This window comes from Pseudorasbora parva, chromosome 24 (assembly GCF_024679245.1).
Source record: "Pseudorasbora parva isolate DD20220531a chromosome 24, ASM2467924v1, whole genome shotgun sequence".
Lineage (NCBI taxonomy): Eukaryota > Metazoa > Chordata > Actinopteri > Cypriniformes > Gobionidae > Pseudorasbora > Pseudorasbora parva.
Genome location: NC_090195.1, coordinates 27,265,966 through 27,293,097, shown reverse-complemented (window position 1 = coordinate 27,293,097; position 27,132 = coordinate 27,265,966). Strand labels below are relative to the sequence as shown.

Below are 27,132 nucleotides of genomic sequence, written 5' to 3'. Positions count from 1 at the left end.
CCGTGGCGTTTCTGTTGCGTGTCAGCCACGGGGCTGCGTGGCGTTTTATCTGCCTCTGCACACTAGAAGCGTGTCTGACGCGGCACTGCTGCTGCATGCGTAGGGAAGCCCTATACTTAATGTTAAACGTAAATAGCCTACTGATACAGCAAAGACAACGTCGGCAGTACCCTATTGACCATATATCTATGGTATTGACGGCAAAATGGGCTACAGAATATTTCGGTCTGTATTGACAGTTGCAATATTTCGAAATCGATAATTGTCGTTTTTTATTATTACAATTAGGCCTATATCTGCATTTATGTTAACATTCAGACTTTCAAACATGAAAATGTCATTTAATAATATGTATTCGTGTCAAAATGATATATAAACATCTTTTCCTATTCTATTTTGCCTGGAGACGCTCCCAACACGCGTGAAAATAGGCGCTCTTCTATTTCTAGCATGCACGCGTTTTCCGCGCGTCACAGGCAGTGTGAAAACTCCAACCTGTTAACATGGGAGCCGAAACAAAAACGGACACGCCACGCAGCCGAGACGCTCACGCTTGCAGTGTGTCCCTGGATTTGATTAACCAACTTGTTGATATTTAATCGATGGGGATAGCCTGTAGGCTGAGTTGCATACATAGAAAAATCGTATATTGTGTTTCTTTTTGTTGGTTTATACTTATTTATTTGTGTGTACTTTAATGCAATGCTCTTGTATATTCTTACTTTGGAATTTTAAGAGCAATAAACATATATTGCAATGTTAAGGAATTAGTTTTTTCATTCAGATAATTAAATCAACATGTATAAATTGCTATTAGGCAATTATTGGGGAGATAATCGATAATCGAATCGTAACCGACTCGGACAGGAAAAATTATCGCTAGATTAATCGTTTAAAAAATAATCGTTTATCCCAGCCCTAGTACAGAGACATATTCGATGAAAACCTGCTCCAGAGCTCTCTGGACCTTAGACTGGGGTGAAGGTTAGTCTTCCAATAGGTCAATGACCCTAAGCACACAGCCAAGATATCAACGGAGTGGCTACAGAAAAACTCTGTCAATGTCCTTGAGTGGCACAGCCAGAGCCCAGACTTAAACCCTATTGAACATCTCTGGAGAGATCTGAAAATGGCTGTCCACTGGCGCTCCCCATCCAACCTCATCGGGCTTGAGAGGTCATGCAAAGAAGAATGGGAGAAACTGCCCAAAAGTAGGTTTCGAGCTTCTAGCTTCATACTCAAAAAGACTTGAGGCTGTAATTGGTGCCAAAGGTGCTTCAAAGTACAGAGCAAAGGCTGTGAATATTTATGGACATGTGTTTTTATTTATTTTATTTCTTTATTTCTCTTTTTTTATACATTTGCAAAGATTTCAAACAAACTTCTTTCATGTTGTCATTATGGGGTATTGTTTGTAGAATTGGGGGAAAAATATGGAATTGAATCCCTTTTGGAATAAGGCTGTAACATAAAATGTGGAAAAGGGAAGAGCTGTGAATACTTTCCATATGCACTGTAAGTGTTCTAAAGCCATTCCATAGTTTAATGTGAAGTACAGATGAATATTAAAGTCATTAAATTGAAGTTCACGTTATTGCTTCCCTTCCCTGCGGCTGTCAGTCGTTCTCCATTCAGCTTTCAAACTGTGTCCCGTTCGGTTACAACAGTCAACAACGATGAAACTCTCCAAGATGATTCAATGTTCCTGTTATTATGCTTGATCTGAAGATAATTGTCCATGGTTTTGCATAATATGACTTGCTGGAGTGTATTGCTCTAAATCATGTTATTTTCTACCGTGTCTGTCACAACACTGGACTAGAGATTGTATTCTTCTTCATACACGGTAACTTAAATGTTAAACTGTTAAAAGAAACAGCTCAATACAATATTGCATAAATAGATAAACTACACGTCGTTATGTCTTCCCCATGTGTTTTGAACTTTTCAATTTGGAGTGCTGGGCGCTGTGACTCTATGTTGCTTCAAGCGCATCATCCACACTCTTTGTGCCACTCTGTATCGGAGCCTTTCGTATAAGATTTTGCGCTATGAAAGATTATCAGTAGCCTTTCTTGTTCTGCACTATCTATAATATGTTGCTGCCTCATTAAAGGTGCCCTAGAATGAGTTGAAACAACATGTTAAATTGTTCACTGATATCTACATAGAGTGTTATTAAAGAGACTGTTTTACAGGTCCTTTTACAACCCTAGAAATTGTCCCTAGAATGAAATGGTCTGTTTTTGCCTTATTTGGTAGCTCACACAAGTGCAGTTATTCAGCTAACTCAATCGCAAGCGGCACAAGCGGCTTGTGAGTTGTGACAGAACACAGACTGACGGAATAACACTTTAAGCAGAATCTCAAATGGAGATTGCTGAAATGCAGCTTACTTGTTTATTGGTGTTTTAAGATCATCCGCATGCATGAGAGAGATGGTTGTCAGATTGCAGATGTTTAAGTAAATCACCAAATAGAATATGTGTTCTTTTAACAGATAAGCTCTGATTGGGGGATTTAAATGACTGAAATCTGGCAATCGCAAGCATGAATGCTCGAGCACTCCTCTTTTCCTCTCCCGACAAAACCAAATAATGCTGTTTGTTCAAGTTTTTTTTTTTTTAACTATGTTTTAGTCTTGTCTTTTTTCATCGACAGTATAGTTACAATAATCGTTTAAAGCTACACTAACTTTTCCTTCCGCTAGAGGGTGCCTATTCAAAACAAAGGCGTAGTTTGATGGTGCCACGTTGGAGTGCAGAAGCTTGGGACGTGGTTTTCACCTCTCAGCTGGTGGAAAAGGATAGGACTCGGGCAGAAATCATGTTCATGAATGTGATTATTAACGTTACTGTAGTATGAAGCAGAGCAGGATAGTGTTGAGGGAGCGGAACAAGGCGGCTGGAGCGATTGTTAAACAAGCACACGGCTTGTTTAACAACTTTTATTATGATGGGACACAGCTGCTGGCGCCATTTCCGCTTTTCTGGTCATGAGGTAACAGCTCTGTGTATCATATTAGATACATTTAAGTGTGTTTAAAATTATGTTATGACGTTACTCTGTGTTTTCGCTCTGCGACTGCTGTGACACTTGTTGCACACTGCAGTGAGAGTAAAGCGTTTTTACAGAATAAAACCGGAAACTGAGGATAACGCAGATAACAACGACAGGGTAACAATGAAACAATCGGCAGGCATTGTAATTTTCTCACAATTTATAAATAGTTAGAAACATTTGGGATATTGTAAGAACTCTTACAATGTGTTCTGCCCTATCTATATGTTGCTGTCTCATTAAAAAAATGCCCTATACATTTAAAATAAATGTAATTTCTTAGTATATAGGGCCTATTTCTATATTTACTTGTTTTTCATTTAATGTATTTTGTCACAAAATACATTAAATGAAAAACAAGTAAATATAGAAAGCAATGTTCGTAGTAGCGTACAGTGCATTATTGTATTTTGCGTGTATGTGTGTGTGTGTGTGTGTGTGTGTGTGTATTATGACACACAGGAGAGGGTGAAATATGAGGGCATTGGCCATGTCACTTTTCAAAATGCTTATAAATCATACAGGATGAGGTTTTTTTTAGAAAGTAAAAATGCAGAATGTTTCCTGTGAAGGGTAGGTTTAGGGACAGGGGCAGTGTAGGGGGATAGAAAATACGGTTTGTACGGTATAAAAACCATTGCGCCTATGGAATGTCCCCATATGTCACAAAAACAAACGTGTGCGTGTGTGTTGTTATGGCGACGGCGTGGGGCTTGTTGATCGCGTGTGTGTGTGTGTGTGTATTGTTATGGCGTGGGGCGTGTTGATCATTAGTGAAGGCCCTGACTGAAACCCCACGGTACGCTACGGATTTTGTGTAACATTTTAGCAGATTTACAGCTACACTTATTCACTTATGTGGTTTCCTTTATCTCCCCCCCCCCCCCCCCCCCCCCCCCCTAAATGTTTAGATTTTATACAATTATTGGGCACTCATCATTTTGTAACCTTTGCTGCTGAATTATTCACTAATCTAATTTATTCACCATCTATAGAAGTAGGCTATCTTAGTTTTTATTTATGCAAAACATTTTAGTCTCGTCCTTTTTCATCAACAATAAATCATGTTAATTTAGTCTTAGTCAGCGTTTTTTGAACATTGCACTCTCGTCATCGCCTCGTCTTAGTCAGGCAAAAAAAGGTTGTTGATGAACATATTTCATCTCATCTTGTCTGACGAAATATACACTAGTGACAAGAAAGTCATGTCTGAAGCTGCAATCTTTTATTTTTATTGGTTAACATGAATGGTCTTAATCTCGTGTTTTTCCGTGGGTGTTTGACCCTTTCCGTGGGTGCTCAAGTTTGACAGTGTTTGCGGTTCCAGTCGTAAATAGCCTACTGTTTATCCCCCATAATTTGCACACTAATTATTTCAGTGTGCATGTGAGTTATTTTTCATAACATACTAAATCCAATGGCCAACTTGTTTGTTGTTGTCTGTTGGCGTTTGTCTGTGCGGATTGAATTGACCTTTAGATCACTGAGGCAGACCAGCCTAAAAAAATAAGATTTAAAACGTTTTGTCATCCTGAAAACAAACAGAGTGGTGTGCAATCGAGTACAGCAGAGCAGCATTAGGAATATCAAATATTGGGGGGACAATTTGGCCATTTCTAATTATTGGTGGGTCAGTATTTGATGTAGATTTTACTCCAACTCTTTGCTTACAAAGACTGCATGGCAGTAGAGAGGCAGTCATGGCCTCCTGAAAGGCCCTGTTCAGAAAGACTTGAAGCATTTGCTGTTGTCATTCAGTCTTTCTTGTGTAGGTTAACAGCACTGTTTCCTCTAAGCCTGGAGAATACTGAAGTCACCCGCTGCAGAACCGATGTCACTCGTCTAGTCTTGTTTGTCTAAGCCAAGCCAATACTGGCTCAGATAAGAGCGCAGGAACGGACTGAATCATAGCAAGGCATCTCTCATCTGATTGGCTGGGGTTCTCTAAACAGTCACAGCGAGAGGAGGCCTGTGCCTGACCAGAGCCTCTTAGATTCTCAAGCGATCTAGAGAGTGGGGGAACAGAGCATAGACAACCCTGTCAAATACTTGATAATATTGCTGTGCTGATACCGAACACTATTTAGTAATATTTGCTGTTTTGTAAGACAAGTGTTACTCTTATTATTGGTCCTATTTAAAGGTGGAGTAAGTGTTATTTTAAAACCGTTTTACAAAACGCACTCTGGCCGAGTCCAATAACAAACTTGTAGCCAATCAGCAGTAAGGGGCGTGTCTAATATTGATGGTGAGAGAGGCTCAGTGCATGTCATTATTCAAAACACACGACACGCATAATAACAGACATTAGCCGAGAACTAATATATGGTGGCTTTTGCTTGAATATGCTCGTGTGTCATGTTTGCTTTTGTATTGTATTTTCGATCGTATTGTGGCTCACTTCAGTGACGATAAAGACCCGTTCATTTCCACACCGTATGGAGCGTCTAAATCTCCTCACTGTTTCAAGCGTCAGCTCATAAAATGTGTATGACAAGTAAGATACTATATTCTTAATATATGTTTTTTTTTCCTCCTTTAATGAGCTATATCCTTTATCCAGTCATAGTAAAGTAATATGTTGTTAGCTGGACTGTCGTGCTTGTGTACTTTCGAGTTGTTCATGAGAACGGTTTGTGTTTTTGTGATCGCTATAACTCTAATCTTGTATTACATTGTAATATGTTTGTTAGTTGGACTGTCGGCTCGTGTTCTTTCAAGTTGTTCATGAGAACAGTTTGTGTTTTTCAAATGGATATTCACTTTTTCATTGAATATTCAACCTGGATTAGTAACAGAGATTCTGCCATAGTCGTTGCCTGGGGCACGTATGTGTGGGGCGGAGCTATCAAAATAGGGCAGAAACCCTTTTGAGGGAAAGGGGCGTGTTTGTTTTGGTGATTTGAAATAACAACAAGGGTTCCCAGAAAGCACTTACCCCACCTTTAAGGTAGTGATGCACCCAATGGATTTTTATTTGATTTATCTGAAAACCGAAAATACATTTTAGTTAATAATCCATTACACACTCTCCACAAGATAGCACAGATGGATTTGCCAAAGTTAAACAGAGATGGCAAACTAATAAAGACTTTTGTGTTCCCAATGCTTTTAAAATATGAAAATAAAGTCCTTCTTCAGACACATCAGAAAAATCACTCTCATCTAGCAGCTTACAACACCCTAGGATCTGTATAACACCCTAGCAGTGTGACAGCGAGTTTTGCTATGGGCAAGTGACACGAATACCCTGTTATTTTATTTTACCTGTGTGGATGATTTTCTCTTGATTAACACATGCAGTGTTTTAAGTAAATGTTTGTTGCTCTGCAGTCTGACTAAAGTGTCATGACCTGCTGTCACTGAACTTTTTTTTTTTTTAATTGTTTACAAGTGCCGTCTTTAAAAGAACCAAAGTTCAGTCTAAGTTTCAGTGACCCAAAAATGAACTGAGCCAAAAATGTCCCACTTCTGATTGGTCTATCTCTTTTTTTCTTGAGTGTGAAAAATTGATTTTTTTGCTTCAATGTAGTAGTCGGGTCTTTTAGTCCCACTTTTTAATCACACACACTTAATTGGAAGCCAGTCAAGTCGAAGTTCCTTGACTTCTGGATGATGTTACAGAGATCATTCACCCCCCTAAAATGAATTTTCTGTCATTATTTACTCACCCTCAAGTTGTTCCAAATCTATTGAATGTATAGAATAAAGGGACACATCAACTGTTTGATTACAGATATTCTTCAAATCTACTTTTGAGTTTAGCAGAAGAAACAAATTCATATCTGTTTGGAACAAAGAATTACATTTGGGTGAACTATCCCTTTAACAGTATTTAATTCTGGCATCTTACAAGCTCCCAGGCCTTTATGTGGTGAAAAACAGAATAAATGTTTTAGTGTTTTTTTAGGGTCTCTTCTCTCTGACAGGTGTTTTTGCTGTGAATGTTTCTGTGCTGGCGCCTTGGCTAGTTTAGGCCTGTCATGAGGGCTGACTCAAAGCTTTTCATATTCTTCAAATTCTGTGTGGTGGTTTTTTCACAGCAGTGACAGAAATTAACATTTCCATTAAAGTCCCAGTGAACCGGAAGTAGCAAGTGAGTTTTCTTCAGTGCTATGATGTTCAAGTGAAATGGAAGGGCAGGGTTTTACATCAGCGCTCCTCCTCTCCATATCTCGCTCATAGCAGACAAATGGTTGGAGGGGAGTGGTTAAGGATTTTCAAACGCCTTCAAACTGACATCATCTGAGAAGGAACGGCGTTTCCACAAGTTACTTTTCAGATTTTAATTTAAGATTATAGGGACAAAAAAAAAAAAAACACAGAAACAATTATTACATAGATTAATTGTTCACCCTAAGACCAGTAATATGTGGTAACAAAGTAAATAGTATGGTTGTGACGAGGTACACTAATCTGACGAGGCGAGACATGAGATTGGGTTCACAAGAACCAGACAAGACAAGATTTCCTCAATGATGAAATGCAGGACTAGAAAAATAGTTTGCAGGTGCATTTGAAATGTTTTAACTAATCAACTTGTTTTGCCAAACACTCAACTGACTGGCTTCTCTCCTGTATGATTGTCTATTCAGACCCAAGAACTGCACATGAGCTTCTTTCGACCTCCTAACTGAACTCCTTCCCACAAATTGATCTCGGATACTAAGTGCAAACAATAATCAAAGTACTCAATATTTAAACCCATTTTGTTGGTTTGACCATTTTTGTCTTCAAGCTTACAGATACAGAGCTAAGAGATGGTTACGACTTAATAGTTGTCATATTGGGAGAAATTTGCATTTGATTGCATGTTCCCATTTACTTTCACTTTACATTTTGTGATTGTGTGTACTCCGTGAATAGAGATGAGCTGTAAACAGAGCAGTGGGGCTGAACATGCATTTCAAAAATGCATGTCTGAACTTCTGCTGCGCAACCAATCCTCCGCCACAGTCTAGTCTACTAACATGCAACATGCTCAATGCGAGCGCTTTACTACGTTACACACACACACTCATAACGCGCTCGGCTTCTCGTCACGTGATCACTGCTGCACAAGACTCGAACAGCTCGTTCTAGATGAGCTGATGGAATTGAAGCAACTATTATGATTATCCGCCTGAATTAAATTGTTTTTATTTCTATAAAAAGCAAAACTAGAGTGGAGGCGTAATGTAAACGTAGCGTTGGCATATGCTATCCTCACTTCACCCTCCGTCAGATATGAGGCGAGACAGCTTTTCAAATCAACAAGAAATCCCGTCACAGTTTAGTCTCGTGAGATTTTGTGGCACCCCTAGTAAATGGGGTCAATTTTGATTTCATGAGGACTTGATATTTGCCATCATAAATGGATTCCCAGAGGCATTATTTACCTCCTTTGTGTGTGCATTTTCTTCTAACCTTACTGGATGCATGCATCATATGTCAAATTCTTACATTTTTATACATTTAATTTGAATAAGACTCTACAGGCTGTTAACAATCCAAGTTCTCAAGCCTTCAATTGGTGTAAAACTGAATAAATGTTTTAATGTATTTTAGTGGTGATTTTCTCTGAATGGTGGCATTTGATTTGTAAAAGAACTTGAAGTGGTTAGAGATGTCGCAATGTTAATATAAAGAGAAGCTGAAGTGCTTAGCACGGCGGGTTTAAATTGAACAGCTCTGAGACACTGAAAACGCTATATCATGAACAATACTCAGTGCATGTATCACATGCAGATTATATATTTAAGTTTATCACACATAAAGGTCAAAAACCATGCGATCATTTAGACATAAAACTGACATGACTGCAAGTACGTCTCTCACCTACAGACAATAGTGCTAATCAGTTCAGCTGACTGTGGGGAAACCTGCGATTTGGACTCCTATAAGATAAACATTAATATTAGATTAAAGCGCAGAATAATTATGAAGAACAACAGGCTATCACTTTACAATAAGGTCTCACTAATAGTAAATATTAGTTATTTTTCTTTAAGTAAGTTATTATTCTTTGATAATGCAGTTAAAATACAATTGTTAGTTAGCTCCGGTCCATTTATTATAATACAACTATTGATTTTAATAATGCGTTAAATGTTGAAATTTAACTAAGATTAATAATTGATTCAGAAGTCATTTTAATTGTCAGTTTGTTAAATAATAAATTAACTAATGTTAAATTATGGAGCCTTATTGTTAAGTGTGTGACTGGATCAGAACATAAGTTCAGCCATATATGCGTTGGGTTTGTCATCAGTGCGTGTGCCTTTTTGATGCATCATACAGCTGTGTTGTTCATTTTAAATGGGTGATTAATATAGTATTCTTAATGCATTCTAAAAACCTGATTAATTCATAATAAATAATTATTCACAGTATTTTGAAGTGTCCATGATAACAATATCTTGCATGTTCATTATCGTGATATGTTGTATTACCATATACTAGCACTTGTCTATAGTAGACTGATATTTTTCTAATGTCTAGAGTCTGGACTTCTTTATTAAGGGATCATGAATATTTTATACAGTGCCTTGCGAATGTATTCGGCCCTCTTGAACTTGGCGACCTTTTGCCACATTTCAGGCTTCAAACATAATGATATGAAACTGTAATTTTTTGTGAAGAATCAGCAACAAGTGGGACACAATCATGAAGTGGAGCGAAATTTATTGGATATTTCAAAGAAAATTAACAAATCAAAAGCTGAAAAATTGGGCGTGCAAAATTATTCGGCCGCCTTAAGTTAATACTTTGTAGCGCCACCTTTTGCTGCGATTACAGCTGTAAGTCGCTTGGGGTATGTCTCTATCAGTTTTGCACATCGAGAGACTGAAATTTTTGCCCATTCCTCCTTGCAGAACAGCTCGAGCTCAGTGAGGTTGGATGGAGAGCATTTGTGAACAGTAGTTTTCAGTTCTTTCCACAGATTCTCGATTGGATTCAGGTCTGGACTTTGACTTGGCCATTCTAACACCTGGATATGTTTATTTTTGAACCATTCCATTGTAGGTTTATGTTTCGGATCTTTGTCTTGTTGGAAGACAAATCTCCATCCCAGTCTCAGGTCTTTTGCAGACTCCATCAGGTTTTTCTCCAGAATGGTCCTGTATTTGGCTCCATCCATCTTCCCATCAATTTTAACCATCTTCCTGTCCCTGCTGAAGAAAAGCAGGCCCAAACCATGATGCTGCCACCACCATGTTTGACAGTGGGGATGGTGTGTTCAGGGTGATGAGCTGTGTTGCTTTTACACCAAACATAACGTTTTGCATTGTTGCCAAAAGTTCAATTTTGGTTTCATCTGACCAGAGCACCTTCTTCCACATGTTTGGTGTGTCTCCCTGGTGGCTTGTGGCAAACTTTAAACGACACATTTTATGGATATCTTTAAGAAATGGCTTTCTTCTTGCCACTCTTCCATGAAGGCCAGATTTGTGCAGTATACGACTGATTGTTGTCCTATGGACAGAGTCTCCCACCTCAACTGTAGATCTCAGCAGTTCATCCAGAGTGATCATGGGCCTCTTGGCTGCATCTCTGATCAGTCTTCTTTTATGAGCTGAAAGTTTAGAGGGACGGCCAGGTCTTGGTAGATTTGCAGTGGTCTGATAGTCCTTCCATTTCAATATTATTGCTTGCACATCCCCCTTGGGATGTTTAAAGCATGGAAAATCTTTTTGTATCCAAATCCGGCTTTAAACTTCTCCACAACAGTATCTCGGACCTGCCTGGTGTGTTCCTTGTTCTTCATGATGCTCTCTGCGCTTTAAACAGACTTCTGAGACCATCACAGTGCAGGTGCATTTATACAGAGACTTGATTACACACCGATGGATTCTATTTACCATCATTAGTCATTTAGTTCAACATTGGATCATTCAGAGATCCTCACTGAACTTCTGGAGGGAGTTTGCTGCACTGAAAGTAAAGGGGCCGAATAATTTTGCATGCCCAATTTTTCAGTTTTCGTTTTGTTAAAAAAGTTTGAAATATCAAATAAATTCCATTCCACTTCATGATTGTGTCCCACTTGTTGTTGATTCTTTTTTTTACAGTTAAATGAAATTACAGTTTTATATCTTTGTTTGAATCCTGAAATGTGGCAAAAGGTCACAAAGTTCAAAGGGGCAGAATACTTTTGCAAGGCACTGTGTATATAATATAATATAATATAATATAATATAATATAATATAATATAATATAATATAATATAATATAATATAATATAATATAATATAATATAATATAATATAATATAATAGAGGTGGCATAGATTAAAAATAAAAAATAAAATCTAGATTAAAACGGCTCATCTGAATTCTGCCAAAGGCTTTTAGAATGTGTGTGCTACCCAAATAATAGGTGTGTTTTCATGGAGCACTGTAATCGGTTTAAAAGTCCAGTCTGAATGAAAATGCTCCATATAAACACTTCAATCGGTAAAAAAATGCCCAAACCGAATGAAACTGTAATCGGTTTGAGAGGGGTGGGATAAATCTTTTCATAAACCGATTAAACAAATAACTGACCCGATTACTTTTGAGTGTGAGTCCTTATGTGACGTGATACACAGCGCGCCTTCACCGCTGAAGAGCGCGCACCGCGCTCACACCAGGCTATAAAGTTGACAAGACTGGAAAGTTCTGAGGGGTAACTTAAACTTATTTCGTAAGAAGTTATGAATATAATGTTGGAATAAAGATAGACACAGCCTGGCTACACCCTCTCATCTTGACAGCATTTGTCCAAGGCATGTTTTACTTCAACTGCACCTGACAGAAAAATGTATTATTCTGAGATGATTATTACAGTTTACAACAAATAAATAGTTTTTTTAAAACTGTATAAGTCCTGGTTGCCGTTGAGAGTTGCTATGGCAACCGGGAACTCATTCCAGCTGCTAGAGAGGACAGCGTCAACATTCCTGATGCGTCAGACAAACTCTCAGAACATGTCACAAAATGACTTTGACTAAAAGTCAGCACATGTAACCCCCAGATCGGTTCATATAACGTCTCATGTAAACAGTCCACTAAATCTTTCAGTTGGAATGACAAAAAAGTGTGCGTTTAGGTGGTGCTCGAGACTGGAAGCACCACATAAACCTTTTTTCAGTCAGCGCACCCTTTGAAAATGTTGAGGTACCCTCTCACATACGTTACACTAGGGGTGTAAAGGTACAGATTGTTCACAGTTCGGTTTGTATCACGGTTTAAGGTTCACGGTTTCAGTACAGTTCTTCAGCAGCGCTCGCATGCACTGAACAGTTTACAAAGAAAGACCGCTTTGCCCATGGTTTTCTTTTATTATTGCTGTTATAATGTATCACTGAGAAGCCAGCATGTGTATCCATTGACAGAAACATACATAAAGCATTATTTTCAAGTTAAAGCCCATATTAAAGATGCGTCTTCAGATGTGAGATGAACCGCGGGGCAAGTGCGTGCCGGCACCTTTTACACGGCACCCTGGTTGGGAAACGCTGGTATAGACCCAGCTCCCAACCCAACTTTGAGAATAGATTAACGACATTATATTTTTTATCGCCCAATAGGAGTCTCGTGTTAACGCAGTACGTTAGCGCAGATAATGGCTCACCACTTATTTATATATATTAGGGCCGGGACTTTAACGCGTTAATTAATTTTTTATTAATTACGCAAAAAAATAAATAATTTTAACTACGCTTATTTTTGCACCGCGGAACGTTTTTCAATGAATGAGTTTCGACGGACCGATTATACTGGAACACCAACTAGCGCTCACGATGAGTCACGACAACAACAAACCATAGTAAAGTGAACATGAACGAAGAAGCTGATTAGACCGCATTGCTTGGCCCCGTGGATGGGAAATTTTGTTTTAAAAAACGAAAGGATGGAAGCGTCGACAAGAGCATGGTTGTGTGCAAGCTATACAACAGGGGTGTCCAAAGTCGGTCCTGGAGGGCCACTGTCCTGCAGAGTTTAACTCCAGCTTGCCTCAACACACTGCTAAAGTTTCTAGTATGCCTAATAAGACCTTAATTAGCTGGTACAGGTGTGTTTAATTGGGGTTAGAGCTAAACTCCGCAGGACAGTGGCCCTCCAGGAGCAGGATTGGACACCCCTGCTATACAAGGAGTTAGCGTATCACCGCAGCACATCGAGCCTCAAATATCACAAATATGCTTTTGCTACACTTAATGGCAAACATTGCACTGGTCTGCTGGACTGAAATAAATAAAAAATATTTTGTTGATTAAGCTTATGTATTCAGTCATTATTCAATGGTATACTAAAAATCCATGTGAAAAAATACTTTTCATTGTTCCAGGTCAAATATTTATATGCAATTAAAATGCGATTAATTAATTACAAAGCCTCTAATTAATTAGATTAATTTTTTTAATCGAGTCCCGGCCGTAATATATATATATATATATATATATATATATATATATATATAATATATACAGTTTAATATATTGGTATTAAATACATTCTCTGAGAATTTATATTTCAAGTTTTGACTACAAATGCCACGCACATAATGCTGGAATTACCCTAAATAAATTGTATAGCCCTGCAATTTTAGCTTGAAATTGAAATATTTCCCTTTTCAAATGCCAACATATACACCGTTGAATGACTTCCGTTTCCTTCAGTGCAGACAGTGTGTTTGCGGCCAGGCGGTTGTCAGGTAAAGATGCCCTGTGATGCCGGCAGTAAAAGCAGCATTCAAATAAGCACAGGCCTCTCTGCTGGGCGCAGGGGTTTTCCTCTCCCAGTTTCCTCCACTGTCCTCAGCATGACTGTGCTGAATAAAATTTCTAAATTAATTTGAGCTGTGCTCCATAGAGAGCGGCGGCGCCACACTGAGTAGCAGATCTCCCCGGTGTTCATCCACACACAGCTGTGCTCATGCTCATCAAACATGAGTCAACAGCACTGCTGTCTTCCCCTCACATTCACCTCTCAGCGCTGGAGAGAACAGCACACTGAGGCACAGAGCTGGGCGCTATGCCAGGATATAACATGCAATGGTAGAAATGTGTCAGCCAGTAAAGATTTTGCTGTATCAGTTATTCCGGAGTAGATATATCAATGCTGTTATAACATGAGGCATGACGAAAAGTCCGAGCGAGATGCTTTCCAAACAAATCAAGACTTTTTGCAATGTGTGATTTTTTTTTTTTTTTGGGACGTTAAAGGGGGGGTGAAACACTCAGTTTCAATCAGTGTCATGTCAATCTTGAGTACCTATAGAGTAGCATTGCATCCTGCATATCTCCGAAAAGTCTTTATTTTTTTAATAATTATATAAGAAAGATGCGCTGTTCCGAGTCTTTCCGAAAAAAGCCGAGCGGGTGGGGGCGTGTCGTGTGAGCGGAGCTAAATAATGACGTGTGCTCGCTGCTGCTATGTTGAGTCGAGCTGTGTCATCCCTAACAGCGGGAAAAAAAACTTTATTCAAAATAAAAATATGGCTTTTAATCAGATACAGCCCATCACTGCTCCATCATTCAGCATTAGGCGATTGGGAAAATCCGGCGTCGAGCTGGGCCTTGTTTATGAAACAGTCGGCACCGAAATGCAGCGAACAGATATAAACATTCGCGCAACTCAGTTGCTGATCCGGAAAAGCAAATTACATCCACTGTTGCCTTAACGCGGGGTTTTTGGCGAATCTGTGCAGGACTGTCTTGGTCTGGCAACCAAAAACGCACTTTTTTGGTGACATTGTTATGTGCACATCACCTGTCCTACAAGCATCCTACAAGCCAGCGCTTTGATGGGCGTAGGCTGTTGCTTTCGCTCTCTCCTTCGCTCTCTCTCACGCGCTTCCGGTAGAATTGTCCGTAAGGCCCATACAAGGAAATTCCGCCCCCATTAACGTCAAAGGGGACGCATGATCGAAAAAAACTTGCCGAAACTTATGACTAACCGGAAGTAGTATTTTTGACAAAGAAATACTCCCATCAAACGTCCACCTTAACTTTTGAAACTTTGTCTATGTTTAGTATGGGATTCCAAGTCTTTAACAGTGTAAAAAGATCAGTATGCATGAAACAGCATTTCACCCCCCCTTTAACATACTGTTATCTAATTCCTGTTTTATATTCAGAGGTGATTTGTATGGTTGATTTCCCCAAAAAGTGTTGGGTCTGTAAATCATTTTGTTTGAGCTTTCTGATCAACCAGTGATAACCAATGGAAGATGATGAAGGGTTTGGGGAATTTGTTTAAAAACAGTCATTATTTTTGCTGTTGCGGCGTAGCAATAGGTATGTTTACATAGTGCTTTTCATTAATCTAATGAATCTAATCCAAATTCAGATATTCAGAAGTTTGTGTGAACATTGAAAGTTGAATTCAGTTTACTCATTTATTTACTTTGGCATATATATTCCAAACTAAACGCATGCACAGTGTCAGCATATTCACAACTTGGGTGCCCCCCTCGGTCCATTCGGTGCTGGGCAGGGCCTAAGTCACTGTAACTGTGGTGCAGGTTCTTTGCTTCATTTACATGTCCATTGAATATTGAGGAGGAAATCCCTGAGCAAATATATTTGCTTATTTTCATCAATCCCAGTTCTGTTTGTCTGGTCCACTACTGGTGGGATTGAATGAATGGATTAGATGGTCTTCATTCCGCTTTCCCTTTTTTAAATGACTAATATAGATGAATATATGCTTAAATAGACGGCTATCTCCTTCACACGCAGGCACATAACGTGCCTGCTAGTTGACAGTCGCCTGTAGTCCTTTTGGTGTGTTCAGATGCTGTTTTTTCCCTGACACAGGCGACAACAGTGTCTGCTTTCACCAGCGCTAGTTCTTTGGCATCGATTTGGTGCTTTACTACTTAAATCATCTAGTAGGCCTACTGGTAATGCATTACTGATATTATTCCTTTGCTAAATGTAAAAAGTACTTCACCAATGTTTATAAATCGGCCAGATTAACTTTATTTTTATTTACTTATTTATTTTATACTGGTCATGAAAAAGACTTTTAAGCTTTAAAGGTGTTTCTATCACACCAGGGTCATACTAGCCCATGTAATGTATGGACGTGTTTGTGTCTTTGTACAGAATGTCATCAGAGGATAAGAGTCTGGAGCCCTCTGAGCAAGGACCATCTCCTCCCCTGAGCAGTGCTGGGGCCACGCCCTCAGGGAGCCCGGCCCCCTCAGATAGACGCCCACGGGGCCGGCCACGCAAGGATGCTTCCTCTGTCGCACACACACCCAAGTCCAAAAGAAAGTAAGAGCATCTCCTGTTCCCATGTGAAGGTGTCTGCATATGATTACACACTTGAGAGCTGACTTGTCTGCTTTGCATTTTACTCTGTGTTGTTTAAAGTAGGAAATGAGAATTATAATAGTTTTGAAAAATTACTGACAAGTTTATTATATTGGAGGACTTGATGATTATAACCACTGACACAACAATTTTCTGGTTTATTAGTCATGTATTATTTAGTACTTTGTCATAGTGATGTTCCACTAATTGGCAGAACTGAAGGTTATCATTTGCCCAGAAATTAGATTGAATCAATAAGTCTTATCATTATGATATTTATGGTGATTTATGAGGCTAGTTAATACGGTCATGTGATTGATGACCTGATTACCTCCCCTGCCCCCTGCCCTCCACTCTCCCCTTTTTTAGTATTAACGTATAAGCCAGTTTTCCTCACCTATGTTTATTTAAACTAATTATTAAGTACTGTGAATTATTTAATCACTTTCTATTACGAATCCTTCTGATAAATCATGTGATTAGGGTCAGATGTATGTTAAGGCTCAGGGAGTGTGATGGTATACAGTATGTTTGGCTGCACGGTTTGGAGAAAAAAATGCTAATGATAATTGTGATTTTTAAAAATCATGTTTGTATTGCTGTAAAATTTGGTCAATTGTGTGTTTTATATATATTATTATGGCTATAATATCTATAATAATTATTCATTCAATATTATTCAATACAATGTTTAAATAATTTAAACGAATGTGAACTATAACTATTTTATTAAAATATAGTATATATTGTAGTCCATAGACAGTACGTAATAAAAAAAATTTACTTTGCAAATTTAAAACTACAATAGTAATATTTATGGTTGTCTTAAATAATTATTATTTTCAAACTTGTAAATCATCAAACATTTATTTTGATAGAAAACCGCAAGGAGCCATTAAAGGTTATTGTTTGATAAGTACTTCTCCTTAATGGGAAGATGGTTGGTGCATGTTGTGTACCAAAATACACGTTAAAACAACTCAGACTCTGAGCCGATGCAGAGATGAGTTCATGTGGAGCAGTTACTGTGAGCTGAGCCAGTCTGAGTTGCTGCAAAAACATTTAATGAAATTGCAACCTTTGCGATTTACAGGGGCGATTCTAGGATTTCAATATTAGTGGACTTCCAGTGAGCCCCCAATTAAAATATTTATATAGAAGAAAAAAGAAAACAAAAGCAAGTGCATAGTTTCACAGACAGGACTTAGATTAAGCCAGGATTAAACCCTTATTTTATTTAGGTCATTTAAGTAGCTTTTATAAACGTGCCTTATAGGGAAAAAAAAACTATTACTGTTGTCTATCTTGAGACAAAACAATGGCACTGACATATTTTTAGATGTGTCATTGTGAGTTACTTTCAGCTAAAACAGCTCAAACATGCATGTTAGTCTGGGACTAGCTTAAGCCTTGTCTGTGAAACTGGGGGAATGTCTTCTAGGGTAGGCATAAATAACACAGTAGGTTATACAGTACATATCAAGTCAGTCCCTGAATATTAAATGAATTTCTAATCATTTTAAATAAACTGCTAATATTCATTAAGAATATAGATAATTGTCTAAACTGGCAACATTTGTGTGTGTGTGTGTGTCTGTGTGTCTGTGTGTCTGTGTGTCTGTGTGTCTGTGTGTCTGTGTGTGAGCCTGTTTATGTGGTTTATGAAGACACAAATTTGTATAACTACATGGGTATTACACTGGTATTACACTATAAATGTGGTTTATGAGGACATATCAAGTGTCCTTATAATTCAAATGGCCTTAAAAACATACTAAATGATGTTTTTTTGAGAAATTAAAAATGCAGAATGTTTTCTGTGATGGGTAGGTTTAGGGGCAGGGGCAGTGTAAGGGGATAGAAAATACGGTTTGTACAGTATAAAAACCATTACGCCTATGGAGAGTCCCTGTAAACCACATAGACCTGTGTGTGTGTGTGTGTGTGTGTGTGTGTGTGTGTGTGTGTGTGTGTGTGTGTGTGTGTGTGTGTGTGTGTGTGTGTGTGTGTGTGTGTGTGAGATTTTTAATGAATATTGTTTTATTTATTTAGCAATTTTATTGCGCTGTATGAAATATAAAGTATAGCCTGAGTAGGAAAAGTCACAAAGTCTCATGCCATTTAAATGAAAGTAAATAAACTTTAAATAGTAAATAAAATAAATAGATATGGTCAGATTTAACAGAGATGGAAAACCGTCTTGAATTGCTCCCAAATCATATAATGTAATTTGCATTTATGACAAAGAACTACACAGAAGCAGATATCATAACAATCTATCAATAAATGTGTACCCATCCTCTGCCTTACGCTGGCGCTGCTCTGATACGGATTGAGGAACACACTGACTAACGCAGACTAAATACGGGGATGAGCCGAAGTCTGCCAGATCACCAGTTGGTGTGCATATTACTGCGTTAATCGCAGTTGTTTAGGTAGGTTTGGTTGGAAATTTGTGGAGGAGGGGGCTAAAGCTCTCCTAAAATGGGCCCTGGCGATTTGATAATTGCAATTAGCCATTTTGTGATTTTCGGTTTTATTTTGATTAATTGTGTAGCCAGTTATGTGTGTGTGTATTTCTGTGTGTTTTGAGAGAGGGCTGTGTTCTGCTGAAGTATTCTGCTGCACCTGGAAGAGGCTTTCAAGTATGTCGATGTGTATTAGTGTGGAAGAGCTCTGTGAGGCACACAAGGAGATGCTGCTCAGGAGGACGACATTTTCTATTTGCCAAGTTGATTTTGGCTCCAAAGTATATCTGCTCTTCACAGTATGGGGCGTACGAAAGGGAGAATATTAGACTGACTGTTCTGTAATTCCAAATGACACTCGGATGTGAGCGATGATGCAAAAGTACTGTAGATAGTTCTCATTTTAATCAACACTGAAAGCAGCCGACGTGACGCGTCATCAGTTCATGGATGCCGCTGTTCTTTTTCTGATCCTCTGCACTGCTAATCTGCCATTATATTTTCCCTAATTTTCTGTAAAAACCCAGTAGTTCATCCAAAATCATCACTACAAAAGTCACTTCAAAACTGTCCGACTTTCTTGCTTCTGTGCAACACAAAAGGAGAAAATGTGAAGGCCGTTTCCCATCAGTTACATTGAATAAGGACAATCTTTCTAGCTTCCATAAAGAACACAAAAGCAACGCCTTAAAAGTGGTGTCAGTCCAAATCTTCTAAAGCCATCAGATAGCTTTGTGTGAGAAACAGACTGTAGGAGTTAATTTTTGGGGATTTAAATGGGATTTAAAAACCCTGCCTTTGCTTTCCAGTGTTTTCTATAAAGGTTGTTAAGTACATGGTCATTCTGACACCGTGGAGATGACTATCATCAAAGTGGTTCATTCTTAAACTGGCTCTCTTGGAGCGCACGTCCACACAGCATGTTGCTAAAACAGGCAAATTCTGTTTATTACGTGCCGCTAATAATGCCGTGAGCATTATAATTCTCTTAATCTTAAAATACATTAACCTGTCATTTAGTGAGGGTGTTTGGTGAGCCTGTGATGGGAATACAGGGCCTCCTCTATGAGATCAAGTGTTGGCCATCAAATAAACAGTGCAGATATAGGGCAGATTAGTGAGGTACCTGATACTGCAGGTACAGCCCTCTGTGGACCTACACACCATGTTCACACCATGAATGTTGTCTCAATGCACAAACCTCACTCAATTGAGATCTGTTTCAAAGTGATTGTACAGTTGTTCTGGACTGGCTGAAAGGAAAGGTTTTCAGTTAAAGGGGAAGTGTTTGTTTTCGGCAACATGCCAACATGACTGGTTTCAAAATGGGCTGTTTCCCCAAAACACTTTCCTTGTCTGACAGATGGGTATGTGTAAAGGTCATGTGAGCAATTTGTTTTAAAGGATTAGTTCACTTCAGAATTAAAATCTCCTGATATTTTACTCACCCTCATGTCATCCAAGATGTTCATGTTTTTGAGCAAAACATTCCAGAATTTTCCATTTAGTGGATTTTAGTGAAAACCAATGGGTTGAAGATCCCAAATGCAGCTTTAAAGGGGAGCTTGCACGATACCAGCCGAGGAATAAGGGTCTTATCTAGTGAAACCATTGGTCATTTTGTTAAAATAACTATACATTTGTATCTGAACCACATAAAAAATTAGATAAATCATGAAAATAGCACAATTTGGTTTTCACTGCACTGTAAAAAATGTACCGTAAAATTTACAGTAACTTACTGGCAACGATTAGCCAGTAAGTTACTGTGAATACGTTTTACCGTAAGGGTACTGTAATTCCATTTACAGTATGTTATGTATACATTGTGAAATCAAACAGTTAAATACTGTGACAGTAAATAACTGTAGATTTCACAGTCATTTTTTACAGTGTGCGTCATCACAAATAAACACACACACAATTATCAAATATGCTTACAAATGATTTGAATAATATTTGAATAAAGGTTCTCAAAAATGTTAATTTCAATTAACTCAAAAATTTTAAGTGAACCAGGTAACATTTTAAAAATATTTTTACAGTAGTCAGACATAGTTGGAAGTACAGATCATTTTACTAGATAATACCCTTATTTCTGGACTGGGATCGTGTAGAGCCCTTTGAAGCTGCATTGAAATCTGTTCGATTTAAGAAAGAAAGACATGAACATCTTGGATGACATGGGGATGAGTAAATTATCAGAAAATTTTAATTCTAAACTGAACAAATCCTTGAAAATACCACTTGTGTTATCCCTGCTTAATATGCAGAAATGACACTAAGTCAACTATTGTAATTTGTAGGTTGATTCTTGAGAAAGATGTAAACACAAAGACTGTGTTGTAAGACTAACTAGCTAAACTTGCAGGTGAAAAGTGTGGTGACTGAGGTTATGATAAACTTTTGTTTATTCTGACCTGTTTGGGCTGAAACTGGCTTAAAGAACTGGCTTCCTGTGTTTAAAGAAAAAAAATACATTTATTTTTGTTTCAGGCTTCTTTTTTTTTTATGATTGAAAATTAATTAAGAAAATGAAGAATACCGTTGCTTTTTAGGCATGTTTTCATATGGTGGATATAATTTTAAAAAATATTCTAAGGATTTATTCTTGTCATCAGGTAAAACACTTGCCTCCAATCTATTTCTAATTCAGGCCCAGACAGAGTTGGCTGATGTATTTTGCATTTTCTGCGCTGCTTTGGATAAAAACTGTTGGGAAGTCTGTGAAATTAAAAAAAAAAATTGATAAACAAAAATACAAGGATGTGTTGAAGTTGTGAATGATGGGTGTTTGAATTCTGGGGATTTCTCTGGGCTCAGATTCTGTGTGGGCCTGCCTGTGAATTAGTTTGCTTGCTTTATAGTGACTTTAGCTTGTTGCTGACATCACTTCCTGCATGTTTACCAGGGTGTGTAGACTGTTCTACCGTGAATGTAATTTTGTTTGTTTTCCTACAAACGTTTTACACTATTTTAATAAATTTACAAACCTGCAGAAACATTTTGCAGGTTTTTGTTACCTTTAAAGACTCCTCATGGACCATTTGTTTTTATGGTAGACACTTAAGTCAATAAATGTGAACTTTTCAAGGGAGAGGAAATGGTTAAAGTGTCAGTGGAGAGAGAGCAGCGCTGTTATAAAGGGGGTGTGCCGCCTTTCAGCCAGTCAGTCCAGCCCGGGTTTTAGGCTCCGCCTTTCTGAGCTGGAACTACTTGCACTGTAAGCTTTTTCCCCCTCTCTGCTTCCCTTTTGCTCTCTCTTTCTGGCACTCTCTCACTCTTTCTCGTACTCTCTCTCGTGCTTTATCCTGCTATTTGCCAGTGTGCCATGACTGTGGACATGAGTTCTTGGGGGAAGGAAAATCAAAATTGATATTCACACAATTTATACTTTAATTTAAAATACACCAAATGTACATGTTGTTGCATTTAAACGTGTGTATTATTGATATCTGAATCATAGAGTGGGTTCCAAAAGTCTGAACCAAGTCTAAACGCTTCTTTTTGCAGTTTTCTAGCTTTATATTTATTTATCTATTATTATTTATTGATCAGCATAATCTGAGTGAAAAGTTTATTTAAAAAATGTCTTTGAGAATTTCTTAGAATTTCAAGAATCTTGTGTGCTTTTGTGGTGGCAAAGTCATCTGACCTTTTGTACAAAGGAGTTCACATGTTCAATGGTCACATTTGCTTACATTTGACTGGTGACCTAGAAATACTGATTCTAAAATATTTCTTTATTTTATATCATTCATTTTATTTGTTGTATTATTTTTCTCACAGCTATGCAACTTTAAATTAAATTAATATTATAATTATTTCATACCTTGAACTCTCGGTTGATTAACCCAATCTTGCTTACTCGAGGTATGGTGGTTCCAAAAATGAGTTCCAGAGTAAGTTCATCCAACTCAGAGTATGTTAACTGCGAACACACAAGACCTTCTTAACAGAGCAACGACTCAGTAATTCACCATGGAAACGGACACTTTTTTAAAAATGGCGATTTACATTACCTACTTAGTGCACATCACCACCTATTTGGTGGTTGGCAATAATTTTTTTCAACCCTTATGTTGCTTACATACCCTGAAAGTGACCTCCGTTTTTGGAACTGAAAGTTGAGGTTATCCGCCTGCTTACTCTTAAACGTACCCGGGAATGTCACATAACCTGCTTTCTGGAATACCCCACTGTAGTAATGTTGTTGTTTTTACTGAATTAATACTTTTATTCTGCAAGGGCACGTTAAATTTAACAAACAGGATAGTAAAGAAATGTTTAATTTTTCAAGCAAACTTGAACAGTCTTTTGTACAATCTATTCATCAAAGAATCTTGAAATGTTTTCATCTTGATTTTCCACTACATTATTTATTCTTTAAGCTGCATAACTATTTTCAACCTTCAAAATAAACTTTTCTTGAGCTTCAAATCATCATATTAGAATGCTATGAATTAATTCGATTAAGGATGCTGATTCAGCCTTGCCATCACAGGTATAAATTACATTTTAAAATGTATTCAAATATAAAATGGTTAGTTTAGACAGTAGTATTATTTCAGAAATTTTTTTGAGCATAGGAAGCTTTTTCAAAAGGATTAAATGTTTTAAGGTGTGCGTGCCTGCGTGAGTGTGTGTTGAAATAAGGAAGGTTTTTTTTTATTATTATTTTTAAACATTGTATACTCTAACTGTATTCCTTCAATTCCTGACAATCTGTTTTTGGGTCCTGTCCTTGTTTGATATATTTCCAGACTGGTGCAGAGCTTTATAAATGCCCTAAGCACAATCCCTCTGGGAGCGTCCTGACCCTCCGTGCACCTCAGCACTGCTTAACGGCTGTTTATTTACCTTCAGGTTACTCATTACCCCAAATCCCATCACTTGTTTACCTTGCTGCCCCTGATGGTAAAGTACACGTAAAACCTATTTAGTATGACCCTGCTCGCAAATCTCCAGAGGCCTACATTTTATGTATTATGCAGATATTTTAATGTGAACTTCTTATTCTTGTTTGATTTCAAGACGGCTGATTATTTTATTTAAACACATACTTAACGGAAAAAGAGATCAGACCCTTTGATAGTTATGAATGCACTCTGCAGCAAAGGTTACATGATCATTTGCATTCGCTTGCCTTACGTTAGTTACACCGTGTTTGTCCTAGGGATTTGTACATGCAATATTAGGTTGCCTAGAGCACATTATTCTTAGCTGTTAAACAATTAAAACATCTATTTTAGTTAAGCACCTGGTGTTGCGATTATTAAAGCTTTGCTATAAATTTCTCCCTGTGGAGCTGAAGCTTTCTTCTGTATGCCCACAGATGTGTAATGGGAGTGAAGAAGTTTGTGGACACTGGATAGTGTCTGTTCCAAAATCAGATCTTTTTTAACTCAATTGATTAGACATGATTTTACATAAATATTAAGATGGACAAAAAAAAAAAAAAAAGCTCTTCAACTTCCATATTAGACCAGAAAATATTGTTTGAACTTTGTGTAAACCGTTTATCTGAAATATTATTTACCACAGTCTGACTAAATCACTGTGAATTTTTTTTTTTTGTCAAGTAAGACATTTTGTTCATTTTGTTCATCTAACAGAAAGTACTTATTGCTTCACAAACATAATTCAAATATTAGAATGTGCAGTTCTGCTTGTATATGCGTGGTTAAAGGGTCATGGAAACCCCATTCAGTACTGGTCACGACCACCTCAGTTTTGAAAAAGTGTTATGAGTGATGGGTTTGTTCTGCATCATCTTCTATGTGAACATCCTTCCTTAGCATATATTTTAAAAGAGACTTTTTTTTGCATCAAAAGCTGACATTTACCGAATAACCAGCATTTCGCTCTGGCATTAAAGGCTAAATAGCATTGGGGAAGTTGGCTAGCCTTCAGTTGTTGTGTCGCTGGGCAAGATATCGGATGTAATGTGAATCTTTTGAGACACACATTATAGAGGAGGGGGTTGTTGACCTGGATTAAACCTGTCTTAAGCACAGCACAATAGGCTGCATTTTCAATGATGTAGGTCATTGATCAGAGCGCTGGGCGCCAGGCTAGCAGGCTGCAGCAGTATCTGTCTCAATCCAGAAACCTTAGCCTGGAAATGTGATGCCTATTATTCTACCCATGCTGCATTGTGCTTGGGGAGATCACTAGTCTGCAAGTCCCAAAATTATTTGGGTTTCATCAAGTGTTTTTTTTTTTTTTTTTTTTTTTTAGATCTTTGGACTGTTTTCTTGTTTATGTGTGTGTAGTAAACTTGTTTGTCATGTCATGTTTTTATACAGTCACATTCAATATGAAGTTTGTTGACTTGTCTTCTATATGTTGAAAGTTGTACGTGTGAGAAACTTTACGTCTGTAGATCTCAGTGCTCTGAGAACCACAGGATCATTTAAGGAAGTGCTTCAGATGCTAACCAGCACATGTTTGCCTTTGGTCTATTTTTAATATATAATGGTAAATTTGATAGAGCAGCTGCTCATGGAAGAATAAAAAATGTCATGTAACGAATCAGAATGAATTTGCCAAATCTAATTAAAAAACCTTTTATAATCTGATAGAGAGGACATGTAGCACTTGATCGGATTGAAACACAAAACTGGAATGTACTGTGCATGTGCAATGACGTAGAAATGGCATAATGGCGTGTGGAATGAGCTGCTGTTGTGAAATGTCATAAATGACTGTTGTGCCATTCTAAAGTAGTGCTGTCAAAAGTACTGACTTTGCTAGCAAGTTGAAATTTAAAATTTTAAAGGGGTGACCAATCAGCCTCTTCCCCTGCCCCCTCTGGACTGTGTTCATATTATATTATTTGCTGAACCGGGGTTCGTTTGCGTCATCAAAGCAGCAGCTGTTTAACCGGTTGCTTAGTAACGACAGCGAGCGGGAAGGCGGCGAAATGCACAGATTTGCTCCTATCACTTTTAATATATATTTTTTGAATCGTTGGTTTTGTTACCAATGGCACTTGCGTCTCTCTGCCACAAACTGCAAATGTTCTAAAGAATGCCAAAGACGGGCAGAAATTAGATTTACAGCTCTGCTTGCAGTATGTCAGTGACACTCATCAGGTAAATGAGTGAAACACACATTTGTATCAAACCAAATGTCATTATTAGCAGTTCACTTCCGCGATTTAGTACGATTGCGTTCACATCAGCAGCGAACCGTACCGGAGTTCACGTGCACCCGAGTTCAGAAGACTGCGTTCGGAAGACTGTCTAACAGCAGGAATAATGTCTAATTTTTACTTCTTGATAAATATAAGCAGCAGAGCACAAAGAATCACGTGCTTGTTGTTTCCCAAATTAGGACCCAAAATGTATGTATATTAAGTCTGCTCTTTTAAACAACAAAATAAGAAAATATATTTTAAAGAGAATAAGCAATGCAGGAGATTGGTTAGTGAAAAAAACAAACAAAAAAAAAAAAACAGATTTTTTTTTTTTTTTCTCCTGCTGAACAGAACATATTTATAATATGGGTCACCAAAACAGTTGATGAGCCCCATTGAAATCCATAAAAAAAAAATAAAAAAAAATGCTATCAAAAATCAACTGTTACTGACATTTATTTAAAATATCTTCTTTTGAAATTCATACAGGTTTGGAACAACTGGAGGGTCATTTGAATTTTTGGGAGAACTATTCCTTTAAGTGAATTTGTCTTTTTCAATAAATGGTCATTTGAAAAGAGGTGCTTAACCAAAAGTTAACCTCTTTACGTACAAAGATTGCAGACGGCCCCAGATTGTGGTTGTTCAACGTTCATTGCATGTTAAAATCCCAGACTCTTACTTGATATATGGACAAAACTGAGTATTATTAGAAAGATTTGAATTCCTTTGTAGTCAATAATGTTATCCCTTAAAACTCATCTTTGATCACCAACATGACTTAACTGTTTTTTTTTTTTCCTGTGAAAAAAATGTCTTCATGCCTTAAAATAGCTTGAATGTAACTCTACACCCTTGCTTCACGGATCCATGAATATACAAATTAGCCTCGCATCCACTCACTCACACCAGCTCAGAATACCTGATCAACTTTACGGTCATAAAAGTGGCACAGTGGCAAGTGGATATAATGGTTTTATTTAGCCAGGGCTTGACATTAAGCATGTTCATGTGCTTGTCCTTCGGACAAGTAAATCGTTTATTCACTTGTCCGAGTAAAAAATTTGCTTGTCCGGAAAAAAGAAAAACCTTGTCCTGTGTGTGTGTGTGTGTGTGTGTGTGTGTGTGTGTGTGTGTGTGTGTGTGTGTGTTGTAACTATAATTTATTCTGAAGCAA

At 37.8% G+C, this 27,132-nt stretch overlaps 1 protein-coding gene across 1 annotated transcript in view; it reads left to right on the top strand.

Annotated features, from left to right (window-relative positions):
• The window catches only part of kmt2ca (lysine (K)-specific methyltransferase 2Ca), a 196,490-nt gene that overhangs the window by 22,054 nt on the left and 147,304 nt on the right, over positions 1–27,132 (top strand). The window contains 1 exon segment of the mRNA XM_067434810.1: positions 16,137–16,307. Coding sequence (XP_067290911.1) covers positions 16,138–16,307 — 170 coding nt within the window. The 5' untranslated portion in view covers position 16,137.